Raw genomic sequence first — 15,746 nt, forward strand, 5'->3', positions numbered from 1 at the left:
TGCCCCCAACCCTCAGCAGCTCCTTGGCCCCATGGCCCCGCACCGTCACCATGTCAAACACTGTCAGGTTGTTCCTGAGACCGAGAGAGGCCAAGAGAGAGAAAAAAAGAGAGAGAGCGAGAAAGTCAGTCTCTAGACTCAGCTCCCCAACTTCCACTTCCTCACGCTCCAACAGCAGAGTGACAGACGAGACTTGAAAAGAATGGCAACTCGAGACTAGACGTTCACCAATGCAGCGAGTCACCAAAACTGACACACAGGACATGGCACCATACTCAAATCTGGCAAACGTCATTAAAATACCTGGTGCCATCTAGTTTGGCTAAATTTTTGACAAAAACAACCACAAATGTGGAATAATATCACGTAAAAAGCAATGTGTTCGCATAGTACTGCAATAACAACTAGTGTAATATCAGTGCTAATATCAAAATCTTGCATGCACGAGAGACTACAACTACTGGCAACAACTGGGGGGAATTATTCACAGTACTGTTTATATGGTCATTTTGCCTTTGTATGTACATGACAATATGAAATATGAATATCAGAAGACTATTTCTAAGAACATGTGTCAAAATGTAGAGGTGTACTTCATAGTGTACCTGATGAGCAGGATGGTGGTGGTGGGTTTGTGTTCGGAGGGGGTGAACACCACGGCCACCTCCCTGCTCTCCCAAGGCTGGAGGAGGAGACGCAGGACTCCATCTCCCTCACATTCTCACCCCCCTGCAGACAACACAGAGGGTGAGGGTTAGCAGAAATTGTTAATATATCACTGCATAGCACACTTTATATAGCAAGGATTATTCAACTGGTCAGCTGAAACACTTCTGGGGTCGTCTGTATCAAGCATATCAAGAGTAGGAGTGCTGATCTAGGATCAGGTCTTCCCTGTCCATGAAACCTTATTCATTTTGATCTAAAAGGGCTGAGACGGCTTGATACATACGGCCCCTGGCTTTCATTCTCTACTAATCATGGACCGATTCAGACCTGGGACACCAGGTGAGAAGCCAATGATTGAAGACTGCATTAGTTTCCCCATAACAAGAGCAGTGTTTCTCAATCCATTCCTGGGGGGGGGACCCCCAGGGGGTTCACATATTTGTGCTAGCCCAGCACTAACCTGGATTCCCTAGGAGTGAATTGAGAAAATCTGAGCTGGAGTGTCAAAAGGAAGGATTTACTAAAACACATGCATCAAAATGCAATAAGGACCAAAGAATAATGCAATAAAAAGACAGTGAATGTCCGCTCAATGTTTGCTGCAGAGCTAGTGACTTAGCAAGCCATCCACCGTAGGTCAATAAAATACCACACTTGGGAGCAGCAAACAATGAGCTCTCAAACATTTCCTGTCATTTCATTATAATCCATTCCCGCCCTAGGTGAAGTTTCTCCTAGGTACACATCCAGAATCAGCTTCCCCTCCGCCAGTCCTAACCTTAACCATTAATGGGTGAAATGTGAAACTGACCCAAGATCAGCGTCTAGGGACAACATCACCCTACACTAGGGCTTGGAATTGCCAGGGACCTCATGATACGATATTACAATACACAATACTGTATATGTATCACGACTATGTATTGCGATTCGATACTGTGATTTTATTGTGATTCGATGTTCCAGAGATATTGCTCACATATGTGTGCTGCAGAGAAATGAGAGAGCCATGAGAAAACAAGTTTTAAAAAGAAGATGGAAAACAAGCTATAGGATGAGAAATACCAGAGTTTTGGCGCAGGTACAGCCGACTAGCGCTAGCTTACGTTAACTACCTAGCAATTTATATATAAAATCAGCAAAAATAATATCGCTATACTCTACTGTATCGATTCTTTCCTCCCATCCCTACCCTACACCTAATACATTACAGCAGCCCCAGTCCCATTGTCAGACAGTGGAACAGACAAACTACATTTCCAAGAATGCACAGCATCCTTACCTTGTGCTGTGCAGGCAGCAGAGTGAACTCTGTAGTGCTGATGTTGACAGAGAGGGGGCTGATGTTGAACCTGGAGAAACAGGGGAGAGAGTAGGAGGCCAAACAGTGAGACGCCTCATCAATAACACCTATAAGGGACGCTCAGAGCTAACTGGTAAGAAACTGCAATGTTAAAGGGGCAGTTCTGTCTAAAATCAACTGATGTTTAAGTGAACTGTCCCTTTAAGGAGTTGGAAACTAATGCGAAGGAATTTTTACAATAGTCTGAAGTGACTTTCCATTCCTTCCTCTGCGCTGATCTCAAAACGTAGGATAGGCGAAAGCAGATTTGGTCCAGTTGTTTCACTTCAGTGCAGATTAAGGAAAGGAGAGCGAGGAGAGGAAGCCACTATAGACTATTGAGACGCACCCAAGGGAGTGCATCTCCTGTGCAACTAACGGTGAGGGAGGTGTTCTTGGGTTCGTACCATTTGGTGAGGAGGTCAGGGCGCTTCCAGGGGGGGCCGGGTACAGGGAGAGGGCTCTGATCTCCACAGAGACCACAGAGGAGGAGGGGTTCTTCAGAGTCAGCAGCTTAACCTAGGGAAAAGTTCAAAGTTCAAAATATGTATTGTACATTGACATTTGTATTTGGTTTCCATGGCTCACAGCTGACAGATAACATAACAAGACATTGCATTACACAGACAGCGTAATGGAAAAGCATTCTAATGTTAAAAGTGAAGATTGCATTTATTTTTTATATCTCAAATCCACAAACTGCTGCAGGTGAATAGTTGACTTGAAGTACCACAGAGCTATTCAACTATTAGTGTGAGATAAAAACATGTTTGGGTTACCTTGCTTTCATTGACAGGGATAGCACCAAAGTCTAGAGGTGACGAGGTCTCCGCTGGTAGTCTGGGCCACCTTTGGCGAACAGAAGAAAATAGGAACTGTAGATGTGTTGTGTGTAGCCCACTGCCATTATAAGTGATATGTGTTAGAGTGACTAGATAATGTATAAGTGACTGAATGAAGTGAAAAATGGTGTGTGTGTGTGGCCCACCCGCCCTCATACGTGTGTGTATGTGTAGGAGTGACTAGATATAGAGTAAATTAGTGAAGTGAACAACCGTGTGTCTCACCTGCAGGGCAGCTGGTCTTTGTGGCTTTGCCAGCGAGTGCAGAGCTCCGAGGCCAGTCTGCTGTCCAGCATCCAGGAGGAGGAGTCTGAGAGGAGAGAGCGCTGCCACTGGACACGACCTGGAAACACCCATACAACACAGCCTGAGTGGACCACACATGCGCAGACTGAAAATATCAGTCAAACACACACACTGTACCAACAGCAGATACCACTGACTCATGCATGCACGTCTCACCTGCTTCTGACAGTCTGAGGGGACATGGTCGGCCACACTCCCCCTCCGCTTCAAACACAACATCACCCTGCTGGAGAGGGAACACACAAAACAAACTCCCATTAGAGAACACACTCCCAGTTATTTTTGGCTGGATGAATGTCATATCAATATAATTTCGTTTGACTGTGTCAACTTGAAAAGAGAGATGCCCTCTACAGAGTGGAGTGGATGTGCAGGAAGAGAATATATACACACACAAAGTGCATTCGGAAAGTATTCAGACCCCTTGACATTACAGCCTTATTCTAAAATTGATTAAATTGTTCCCCCCCCTCATCAATCTACACACAATACCCCATAATGACAAAGAAAAAACTTGTTTTTAGAATTAAAAACTGAAATATAAATTTAAATAAGTATTCAGAACCTTTACTCAGTACTTTGTTGAAGCACCTTTGGCAGCGATTACAGCTTTGAGTCTTCTTTGGTATGCCGCTACAAGCTTGGCCACCTGTATTTGGGGAGTTTCTCCCATTTTCTCTGCAGATCCTCTCAAGCTCTGTCAGGTTGGATGGGAGCGTCGCTGCACCCCAGTCTGAGGGTCCTGAGCACTCTGGAGTAGGTTTTCATGAAGGATGTCCCTGCACTTTGCTTCGTTCATCTTTCCCTTGATCCTGACTTGTCTCCCAGTCCCTGCCGCTGAAAAACATCCTCACAGCATGATGCTGCCACCACCATGCTTCACCTTAGGGATGGTACCAGGTTTCCTCAGACGTGACGCTTGGCATTCAGGCCAAAGAGTTCAATCTTAGTTTCTTCAGACCAGAGAATCTTTTTCTCATGGTCTGAGAGCCCTTCAGGTGCCTTTTGGCAAACTCCAAGCGGAGGGGCTTCCATCTGGCCACTCTACCATAAAGGCCTGACTGGTAGAGTGCTGCAGAGATGGTTGTCCTTCTGGAAGGTTCCTCCCATCTCCACAGAGGAACTCTGAAGCTCTGTCAGAGTGACCATCGGGTTCTTGGTCACCTCCCTGACCAAGGCCCTTCTCCCCCGATTGCTCAGTTTGGCCGGGCGGCCAGCTCTAGGAAGAGTCTTGGTGGTTCAAAACTTCTTCCATTTAAGAATTATGGTGGCCACTGTGGGGACCTTCTTGGGGACCTTAAATAATGCAGAAATTTTTTGGTACCCTTCCCCAGATCTGTGCCTCAACACAATCCTGTCTCGGAGCTCTATGGACAATTTCTTCGACCTCATGGCTTGGTTTTTGCTCTGACATGCACTGTCAACTGTGGGACCTTATATAGACAGGTGTGTGCCTTTCCAAATCATGTCCAATCAATTTAATTTACCACAGGTGGACTCCAAGTTGTAGAAACATCAAGGGTGATCAATGGGAACAGGATGCACCTGGGCTCAATTTCGAGTCTCATAGCAAAGGGTCTGAATACTTATGTAAATATTTTTTTGTGCAAAAATGTATACAAACCTGTTTTCGATTTGTCATTATGGGGTATTGTGTGTAGATACATTTTTTATTTATTTAATCCATTTTAGAATAAGGCTGTAACGTAACAAAATGTGGAAAAAGTAGAAGGGGTCTGAATACTTTCCGAATGCACTGTATACACAAACTCAGCAAAAAAAACATCCCCTTTTCAGGACCCTGTCTTTCAAAGATAATTTGTAAAATCCAAAAAACTTCACAGATCTTCATTGTAAAGGGTTTAAACACTGTTTCACGTGCTTGTTCAATGACCCATAAACAATTAAATGAACATGCACCTGTGGAGACAGTCGTTAAGACACTAACAGCTTACAGACGGTAGGCAATTAAGGTCACAGTTATGAAAACTTAGGACACTAGAGAGGCCTTTCTACTGACTCTGAAAAACACCAAAAGAAAGATGCACAGGGTCCCTGCTCATCTGCGTGAACGTGCCTTAGGCATGCTGCAAGGAGGCATGAGGACTGCAGATGTGGCCAGGGCAATAAATTGCAATGTCCGTACTGTGAGACGCCTAAGACAGCGCTACAGGGAGACAGGACGGACAGCTGATCGTCCTCGCAGTGGCAGACCCACGTGTAACAACACCTGCACAGGATCGGTACATCCGAACATCACACCTCGGGACAGGTACAGGATGGCAACAACAACTGCCCGAGTTACACCAGGAACGCACAATCCCTCCATCAGTGCTCAGACAGTCCGCAATAGGCTGATAGAGGCTGGACTGAGGGCTTGTAGGCCTATTGTTAGGCAGGTCCTCACCAGACATCAGCGGCAACAACGTCGCCTATGGGCACAAACCAACCGTCGCTGGACCAGACAGGACTGGCAAAAAGTGCTCTTCACTAACGAAGTCGCGGGTTTGTCTCACCAGGGTGATGGCGGTTTGCGTTTATCGTCGAAGGAATGAGCGTTACACGAGGCCTGTACTCTGGAGCGGGATCGATTTGGAGGTGAAGGGTCCGTCACTTCTGGGACCTGTTGGATCGGAGGGTGAGGGCTAGGGCCATTCCCCCAGAAATGTCCGGGGAAACTTGCAGGTGCCTTGGTGGAAGAGTTGGTTAACATCTCACAGCAAGAACTGGCAAATCTGGTGCAGTCCATGAGGAGGAGATGCACTGCAGTACTTAATGCAGCTGGTGGCCCACCAGATACTGACTGTTACTTTTGGTTTTGACCCCCTTTGTTCAGGGACACATTATTCAATTTCTGTTAGTCACGTCTGTGGAACTTGTTCAGTTTATGTCTCAGTTGTTGAATCTTGTTATGTTCATACAAATATTTACACATGTTAAGTATGCTGAAAATAAACGTAGTTGTTAGTTTCTTTTTGCTGAGTTTATATGCACATACACACTGTACTGTAGTACATAGGGATCAGAACACAGGAGTGAGTGAGCAGATTATAAACATTAGTATAGAGATCAGAACAATGTACAGTAATAGTGTAAAGTGTGGTTATTCGTGACTGTAGTAGTATGTAATAGACAGTTGTCTATGGCAGTGTTTCTCAGTCCGGGGCCTGTATTCAAAAGGCATCTCAGCGTATGAGTGCTGATCTAGAATCTGTCCATATAATCTTATTCATTATGATATAAAAGGCTAAATCAGCACTCCTACTCTTTGTGGACACGGGCCCTGGTCCTGGGGTCCCAAAGAGGTGCACATCTTTGTTTTTGTCCTAGCACTACACACCTGATTACACAAATGAACTCATCATCAAACCTTTGATTAGTGGAATCAGGCATGTAGTGCTAGGGCAAAAACTAAAATGTGCTCTCTTTTATTAAGAAACGCTGGTCTATGGAGAGTATGGAGGATTGTGTATGCAGACAGTCATTGGTAGTATTACCTTGGCCAGGGTGGAGTGAAAGTGGAGGGTAGTTTCGGGCAAGACCCAGGCCAGTGGTCAAGGAGGCGTGGAGAGCAGGTTTAGGGGCAGGCTCCTGTTGAGGAGCTGCAGGGAGAGGAGCCGCCAGCAGCCACCCTGGGGCACTGACACCGCCCGTTGAAGTTGACCACCTTGGCCTGAGGGGGCAGACGGTCAGCAGGAGATTCAACTGATTCAACTGTAACTACGCAGATTTTATTACCTCATATTTTAACCTGGGAAACCAAGCCTGTGAAATTTTGAGAGGCTGAGTTGAGCGCCTGTACCAATCTGTATTTAAAAAGGCAAACTACTTTTTGCACATACGCTTTCGGGCTGAACTTTGACATTTCTATCGAGTTGACCTTTATCAATAACTTCTGGTCGACTTCATAGAAATGTCAACATTTGTATGATGTAGCTATCTTCTGAGATGCTAAGCACAACTACAAAATAAGACCACCACCCCTACCTTGAATAAGCCCTGGGACTCTGGGGAGAGGGTGGCGTCCTGGACGGTGAGGGGGAAGTGGAGAGTGTTGGACAGCCACAGGTCCACGTGGTCTGCCCCCCACTGCCTCACCTGGAAGAGACTAGACAGCTCCAACCCCCTAGAGAGAGAGGAGGGACAACCATTGAAAGTGCTCTATAGGAGTGAGAGAGGCACTCTGTCTCTTGAATTGTGTTGATAATGTAACACCCATTCACTACATTCTCTAGAGATTTTTTGTTATCTGGATTTTATACTTTATAAATAAAAACAGAACATAAAAGTCGTCCTCTAACACACCTTGAGGGTAGAAAATACAATTGAATGATCCATTTGAGCAGAGTATCTGTATGGTCTTACCTGTGTGTGATGTGGAAGCCAGGGAAAGTGTTCACTGTGTGATTCCCCAGGACCTGTAGGCTAATATGACTGGAGCATCTTCTACCCTGACCTGGCAGAGACCCTGCTGAACACAGTCATAACATTTGATTTTAAAGTAGGAGGTTCTTGACAGTAGATAGCAGTTGCGTTCCAGCTAAAATAGGACAGTTGTATTTTTTCATAGTGATAGCAGCTAAATACATATCTAGAATGGCATAAATGTCCCTTCAGAAAGTATTCATACCCCTTGTCTTATTACACATTGTGTTACAGCCTGAATTCAAAATTGATTAAATAGATGTTTTTGTTTTTAGATTTTAGCAAATGTATTGAAAATGAAATACAGAAATATCTAATTTACATAAGTATTCACACCCATGAGTCAATACTTTGTAGACGCACCTTTGGCGGCGATTACAGCTTTGAGTTGTCTTGGGTATGTCTGTATCAGCTTTACATATCTGGATTTGGGGATTTTCTCACATTCTTCCTTGCAGATTTTCTCAAGATGGGGAATGGAGGTGAACAGCAAGCTTCAAGTCTTTCCACAGATTTTCAATGGGATTAAAGTCTGGGTTTTGGCTGGGTCACTCAAGAACTTTCACATTCTTGTTCTGAAGCCATTCCAGCGTTGCTTTGGCTGTATGCTTGGGGTCATTATCCCTATTGGGAACGTAAATCTTCGCCACAGTCTAAGGTCATTTGCACTCTGAAGCAGGTTCTCATCCAGGATTTTCCTGTATTTGGCTCCATCCACTGTTCCCTCTATCCTTACCAGTCTCCCAGTCCCTGCCGGCTGAAAAGCATCCCCATAGAATGATGCTGCCACCACCATCGCTTCACGGTAGGGATGGTGTTAGACAGGTGATGATCTGTGCCTGGTTTTTCTCCAGACATAGCCATTCAGGCTAAACAGTTCAAATTTTGTCTAATCAGACCACAGAATCTTTTGCCTTATGTTCGGTATTTCACGTCACTTTTTGCAAACTCCAGGCATGCTGTCATGTGCCATTTTCTCAGGAGTGGCTTCCGTCTGGCCACTCTCCCATAAAGCCCAGATTAGTGAAGTGCTGTAGAGACTGTTGTCCTTCTGGCAGGTTCTTCCATCTCAGCCAAGGAACTCTGTAGTTCTGTCAGAGTGGTCATTGGGTTCTTGGTCACCTCCCTGACCAAGGTCCTTCTTGATCGGTTGATCAGTTTGGTCAGACTGGCCAGCTTTAGGCAGAGTCTGAGTAGTTCCATATTTTTCAATTTCCCAATGATGGAGACCACACTCTAGAAATTATTTTATACCCTTCCCCAGATATATGCCTCATCACAATTCTCTCGGAGTATAGTTTCTGCTCTGACATGCACTGTCAACTAGGCTTGGGTGATATCCAGATTGTCATACCTTCATACCAACCTTGTGCCATACCTGGATATTTGGTAATACCAGCACTGAACACAAGGATCGCTATTTCTAAACCCCACTGAGCCTTTGTAATCCGAAGGTTAGCAATGCTAACAAGTACATGTAGAATCCCATAGAGGATGCTAACTAAATGCTAATGAGCACATTGTGAACAATTTATACAAGATATCTAGCTGGCAAACGTTGAGTTGTGAATTCCATACTGTAACTAGATCACCTGGCACATGCTGCACAACAGTGAGTGACTCACAAGACTCCAGCTCTCGTGTTGTGTGCTTGTAAACAAACACCACGTTGAGGGTTCCAGCTTCATAATTCAAAATTATGTGACAGGTGAAATGGAAAATGCAATCTTCTTTATCTCAACATAGTTGACTGCAGGTATTTACTTAAAAAATAGCTACAAATATTCAAATGAAAACTTCAAAGAAATAGTTAACGGTATTGAAAAACCATCCTGTGGCTATTTCCAAATACTGAGCAATCGGGGGAGAAGGGCCTTGGTCAGGGAGGTGACCAAGAACCTGATGGTCACTCTGACAGAGCTCTAGATTTCCTCTGTGGAGATGGGAGAACCTTCCAGAAGCACTCCACCAAATCAGGCCTTTAGAGTGGCCAGACGGAAGCCACTCCTCAGTAAAAGGCACATGACAGCCCGCTTGGAGTTTGCCAAAAGGCACCTAAAGACTCTCAGACCATGAGAAACAAGATTCTCTGATCTGATGAAACCAAGATTAAACTATTTGGCCTGAATGCCAAGCGTCACGTATGGAGGAAACCTGGCACCCTCCCTACGGTGAAGCATGGTGGTGGCAGCATCATGCTGTGGGGATGTTTTTCCATCGGCAGGCACTGGGAGACTAGTCAGGCTAGAGGCAAAGATGAACGGAGCAAAGCACAGAGAGATCCTTGATGAAAACCTGCTCCAGAGCTAAGGGCTGCATCCAGGTACTCCACGTTGCGTTGTTATCAAAACATCACGCCAGGGTAGGCCTACATGAAACACAACCCTTATTTTAAGTGTTTCTAAAATCCCCTATGGGAAAAAAATGTATGGTGGAAAAAGCGATTGGAACCATTTCCCTGTTTGACCGCTAGGTTTTATGGGTATTAAGACTCATACTATGGTACTCTATGATGACTTTAAAACAGTTAGAGTTTAATGGTTGTGATAGGAGAAAACTAAGGATGGATCAACAACATTGCAGTTACTAACCTAATTAACAAAGTGAAAAGGAAGCCTGTAAAGAATAAAAATATTCCAAAACATGCATCCTGTTTGTAACAAGGCACTAATGTAATACTGCTAAAAAATATGGCAAAGCAATACATTTTTTGTCCTGAATACAAAGTGTTATGTTTGGGGCATATCCAATACAGTAGTACTGTGTACCACTCTCCATATTTTCAAGCATAGTGGTGGCTGCATCATGTTATGGGTATGCTTGTAAATCGCTAAAGACTTGGGAGTTTTTCAGGATATAAAAAAATAAAAACGTAATGGGCGCTAAGCACAGGCAAAACCCTAGAGGAAAACCTGGTTCAGTCTGTTTTCCACCAGACACTGGGAGATTAATTTACCTTTCAGCAGGACAATAACCTAAAACACGAGGCAAAATCTACAATGGAGTTGTTACCAAGAAGACAGTAAATGTTCCTCAGTGGTCGAGTTACAGTTTTGACTTAAATCTACTTCGAAAATCTATGGCAAGATCTGAAAATGGTTGTCTAGCAATGATCAACAACGAATTTGACAGAGTTTGAAGAATTTTGAAAATAATACATGGGCTATATGGGCAAGTGTGGAAAGCTCTTAGAGACTTACAGCTGTAATCACTGCCAAATCGGTTTCTACAAAGTATTGACTCTGGGATGTGAATACTTATGTAAATGACATTTCTGTATTTCATTTTCAACAACTTTGCAAAATTGTCTAGAAACATGTTTTCACTTTGTCATTATGGGGGTGTTGTGCATAGATGGGTGAAAAAAAAGCACTTTAAACCATTTTGATTTCAGGCTGTAACAACAAAATGTGGAATAAGTCAGGGGTATGAATACTTTCTGAAGGCACTGTACTACAACTCCTTGGGCCTTATTGTTAAACACACACACACACACACACACACACACACACACACACACACACACACACACACACACTATCAACTCATTAGCAAAATAGGAAAAGTTCTCGCACAGCTGAGTTTGCTTGTTGCAGGTGCGTTGGAATGATGATGACATATCAAGAGCAGTTTGCAGGTTTTCCTTTTCTTTTAAGATATCAACATTATTACCACAGTATTTCTCTACCTTCCATTGAAACATACCTCTGCAGGCTAGTGTAGCCACTTGTGTGAAGTTTGTCGCTGATGCTCTCAGCAGGACTGGGCTGAACTCCAGAGTGCTATCCACTTCGGATAACAACTCCATTTCCTAAGAAAAAAAGAAAAAAACTCCTGCATGGGTAATACTGAATACATATTAAATATACTCCATATGAGTACTCTGCATGAGTTTGCACAGAAACTTACCTTCACATAAAGTTTCTTTCCTCCTGAATTCAACATATAAATTCCTATTTTTGGCTCCCCTGTAGGATAGAATAAAGACATAATAGGTTAATGGACATGTTATTAACATTGATGACAGAATAGAATAAATACTGCCCAACAAAACACTGAAATTTGCACTTCTCTCTGTCGCTGGTAGGTGTCACTATGCACACAAAATGGATACATCCACCCACCTTTAGACACACACAGTCAATAACAAAGTAATCTTCAGGGCTACTTGACATGATTGAGAGCTAATCCTGTTAGGTACTGTGCCTATACTCCATGCACATAATCTAAGAGCGTAATGCTGATGCTCTATGATGCACATTCCAAGGTAGAACGTAAATGCCCCATCTATCCCATTCTGTTGTACACAATACAAAAATTGACTGATATAACTCCTCATATGAGGTCAGATGACTGACAATTAATTTAAAATTAGATCTAATGTTACTCACTAGGTGGTTTCAGTTTTGAAACAGAAAAGCAGTGATACTTTGGTTTGATCTGCACAGTAGTATTAAGTGAAAGGAGGTGATTACATATACAATATGCTGCGATCATAAAACCTGAGTGCTCTACTCTACAGCAGCATTGCAGCAGTTTGGTGGGTGAAAGCGCTGAGTTGACACTCCGGGCTGATTTCCTTGGCTCTGGCAATTCCTTTCAACCTCAGGTTTCTCTGCAAGTGAGACTGTGGATAAAAAAGTGCCTGTGCTGCCGTTTCACCTCCATCGATTGCATTAGTATTGGCAAACCAATGAATGACCAACCATTCATTGGGGGTCACTAAGTTCACCGTTTTAGTACTGTTTCACAGAAATAAATGTTCTATCTAATGTTACTTTCCTAAAAGCATTTTAATGTCAAATGATGCATGTTTTCTTTCACACATGTAGTAAACTGACATGAAAAGATTGGAAAACAGGTTGACTTCCAGCCATAGTGCATATAGGGCCACTTACAATAGGGTCTGTTTCCCGGACCCATATTAAGTCTGCTATTAGATTAAAATGTAAATGGAGAAAGCCAGGAAAACATCCCTTAGTTGTTTATGATGTAGAAATCAGTGGACAGAAGATCAAAGGAAAGAACATCTAATCACCCATCTCTGGCCCTAGTACCAAACAGTAAACAATATCTGCATTCCAAATGGCCCAATTCCCTATATAGTGCCACTTTTGACCAGACCCTATGGGACCGGGTCAAAACTAGTGGACTATGTAGGGAATAGGGTGCCATTTGGGACAAACCCAATTTTAATCTCCCATCAACCTATAGGCTACATGCCTGGTGTGATAGGGATCTTCTAGCAGGGAGATGTAGCCTAATCTACACAGCATAGTCTGGCCTTGATAAGGGAGCACTAATTGTCCTGTGTATGTAATATCGGGTGTGGTGGTGATGAGGATACAGCATTAACTCTCACCTATGGGCAGATCTAAGATCAGTTTTGCCGTTTCCCCTTTAATGGTTAAGATGAGAATTTGGGGAAGGACATGTTTGATTCTACAACTGGCTGTGGTAATTTGCTCAATGGTGCAGCAGTGGTAAGCCTCCCAAATCCTAATCAGTGTTTCTCCCAGATTTTTCTTTAGGCGGGGTGCAGAGGTCCCTAAATCCGCAGACTACCAACATTCTCTATTGAAACCAACCAACATCCTAAAATAGTTAAGTTATTCCTATAGCTCTCACGCCTTACCCCACCTCCTCCCCCAAAAACTAGTCCCCTAGCCCCCGACACCCACCGTTGGCGGAGCCGCGGCCCGTCGCTGAGGCGACCAATAGGACTAGGATGTGTTCGATGACGTAGGGCTTGAGCTTGTCCAGGTCAGCGGGGCGTTCTGTGCGCTCCGACAGCCTGATCTGGAGGTTGAGTCGCTGCTCCACCCCCGGCCGCGTTGTCCTCAACGCTCTGGAAGCAGGACCCCTGGGGAAAGCGGCAGGAAAGGCATACCAGTTATGCAGAGGGAACAAGGAGGGAGAAAGGGGGGAGGGGTTGGTTGAATAGAGGAAAGAGAGAGAATGAAGAGTGTGAAAGAAGCGATTAGTGGGAGAGTGGAGCGTGGGGCGAGTGGTGCGTGGAGAGAGATTGGAAGGGTGACAAAAAATGAAAAATTGTGTAAGAATGGAAAAGAGGAAGAGATGAAGAGGGAGAATCCTAAAAAGAGTGTGTGTGTGCATGCGTGTACACACACATACAGTATATACATAATAATATAATAATAATATGCCATTTAGCAGGCGCTTTTATCCAAAGCGACTCACAGTCATGTGTGCATACATTTTTACGTATGGGTGGTCCCGGGGATCGAACCCACTACCCTGGCGTTACAAGCGCCATGCTCTACCAATTGAGCTACAGAGGACCACATAGAGGCAGAACTGTGTGTGTTAACCTGCTTCTCTCCAGTCCCTCAGCACTGTACCTAACTCACTAACCCTCCATTTATCCTGCAAGATCAGCATCTGAGGGGTGCAAAGCACGGCGCAAACCAGGTTCTGTCGTCTTAGGACCAGGAGTGACTCAGGCCTGGACTTAGAAACAACAGCTCGCTATCCCTGGCTGGCCGCCACAGGGCCTGGGCCTACAATAGCAAACACCAAGCCCCTGTGGATACAACAGATACACACAGACTACCGGCCACTTCCTAAAGACGCCATATTAGTACTTATCCCCCATGACCATAGGAGTTGGCTATACTTCACAAACAGATCTGGAACCAGGCTAGACCATACTAGTAGTATTCACAAGGCATCAAACAAACAAAACAAAGTTGGGTTAGGTTTGGGAGATAAGAGTGGTGGCTGGGGCTTGCGTCATGGTGGTGATTGCGCCACCTGTGTTTAGGGAAGCTCCTGTCCAATTAACAGTCTCGTGAGAAAGCAATTATGTGCCTAGCAAGTGGTCTCGCTGTCCTTGGGGCTTCTTGAGGAACCAGACTGCAGTCAGATATCACAACACTGCAGCTCACTCAATACACTTCCTGTACACATAACCTTCCAAACAATTTCATCACGAGCAATGATTCTGCAGAAAACTTTGCAGCCACAATTCATGTGAATAGGCCTTATAACTGACTACAGGAGAATATGCCTTGTGATTGTACGTGAAACCAACAAGATAGTGAGTACGCACAGTTGAGTATTAAGCACTCATATTGACAATTGCTGGAAAAAAAATTAAAAATAATAATAAAGCGACCATAAATGTTATGAAAATGCCTGTAATAACAACGCTCAAAGTTATTCTTACAGTTTGCATGGAATAAGGCCTTTGTAATTTACGTTTTGCCCTTTAAACACAAATAGGTTGTCTTGAAAATATAAAGTGGTCATAAATATGCGTCTCTGTTTAGTCTGGCACTGTTTTTGTTATTGTCTAGTGTTAATTTTTCAACTAATGTAAAGTGTCTTTGGGTCTTTGAAAAATAATAATGCATTTACATATTGACAACATTATAGTGAAACAGTGGTTGAGATGCCCAGTACCTGCGGCTGGCTGTATATGGTCTTGGGTAAACTGCACTCCAGCAGTAGCCCCCAGGATAGTGATGTTGGAAGAATCTTCCTGTAAGAGCAAAACAGAGAACATAGAGTCAATAGCAGAAACATACAATCAAGGTTGAAAACTCAGCCTTCATCCCAATGCTCTTTGATGAGATGAATAGCTTGAAAGGTCATGTTGATTAGACGTAATAAATTGAAGACGTTTAATCCAGATTAAAGATCAAAATTACATTTTAGATGGAAGTCTACTGGGGCTAGTGAATAAATAAATACAGGCATGTGTAGCATAATTAACAAACTAAACTAATTATGTGAGGTTATATTAAGCAAAACATTGGTAACATACATGAACAACATTATTGCCCTCTCAGTCATTGAACCCTATGACCTTTGTGATTCTAGACCGGGTTATTTACCGTAAAGTCCTTTGTGACAACTGCTGAGGTAAAAAGGGCTTTTTAAATACAAAACTGATTGATTTATTAACATGACCTGTAGGTTATCCCAACTACAAGGCAGATCTATTTGACCCTATTTTAACACAAGTCTTAACTAGTCAAGACCTTAGACTTAGGTAACAGTGCATTATTTAATATCAAAAGTGGTGGTTAGCTCAAAGCTACACGCAGTGACCTCATCCAATGACTTGGTGAGAGAGAGAGAGAGAAAGTGACAGAGAGTAAAGAAAGAAAGGGAGGGGGGGACTAAATTAGCATCTG

The 15,746-nt window shown here is 43.6% G+C and overlaps 1 protein-coding gene and 1 long non-coding RNA gene across 2 annotated transcripts; both read right to left on the reverse strand.

Annotated features, from left to right (window-relative positions):
• Positions 1 to 2,448: 2,448 nt before the first annotated feature.
• LOC123484155 lies at positions 2,449 to 6,685 on the reverse strand. The gene is made up of 5 exons (XR_006658415.1): positions 6,657 to 6,685; positions 3,316 to 3,385; positions 3,079 to 3,196; positions 2,791 to 2,860; positions 2,449 to 2,530 (listed from the first exon to the last, which is right to left on the reverse strand). It is a non-coding gene; the product is annotated as an uncharacterized LOC123484155 (long non-coding RNA).
• Positions 6,686 to 6,736: 51 nt separating this feature from the next.
• Positions 6,737 to 14,181, reverse strand: LOC123484148 (transmembrane protein 131-like). The gene is made up of 7 exons (XM_045214161.1): positions 14,159 to 14,181; positions 13,266 to 13,447; positions 11,494 to 11,552; positions 11,290 to 11,395; positions 7,525 to 7,627; positions 7,147 to 7,285; positions 6,737 to 6,826 (listed from the first exon to the last, which is right to left on the reverse strand). Exons 1-7 carry the CDS (start codon positions 14,179 to 14,181, stop codon positions 6,737 to 6,739), a joined length of 702 nt encoding a protein of 233 aa, XP_045070096.1.
• Between the last annotated feature and the right edge of the window lie 1,565 nt (positions 14,182 to 15,746).

The sequence above is a fragment of the Coregonus clupeaformis genome, unplaced genomic scaffold, assembly GCF_020615455.1.
Source record: "Coregonus clupeaformis isolate EN_2021a unplaced genomic scaffold, ASM2061545v1 scaf0206, whole genome shotgun sequence".
In the NCBI taxonomy this organism is placed as follows: domain Eukaryota; kingdom Metazoa; phylum Chordata; class Actinopteri; order Salmoniformes; family Salmonidae; genus Coregonus; species Coregonus clupeaformis.

Coding starts and splice junctions, on each gene's coding strand:
- LOC123484148 (XM_045214161.1), bottom strand. CDS start 14,181: ATGGCGTCTTTAGGAAGTGGCCG. Junction 13,448..14,158: donor GCGTCTTTAGGAAGTGGCCG/GTAGTCTGTGTG, acceptor CGCTTTCCCCAG/GGGTCCTGCTTCCAGAGCGT. Junction 7,286..7,524: donor GGCTTCCACATCACACACAG/GTAAGACCATAC, acceptor CTCTCTCTCTAG/GGGGTTGGAGCTGTCTAGTC.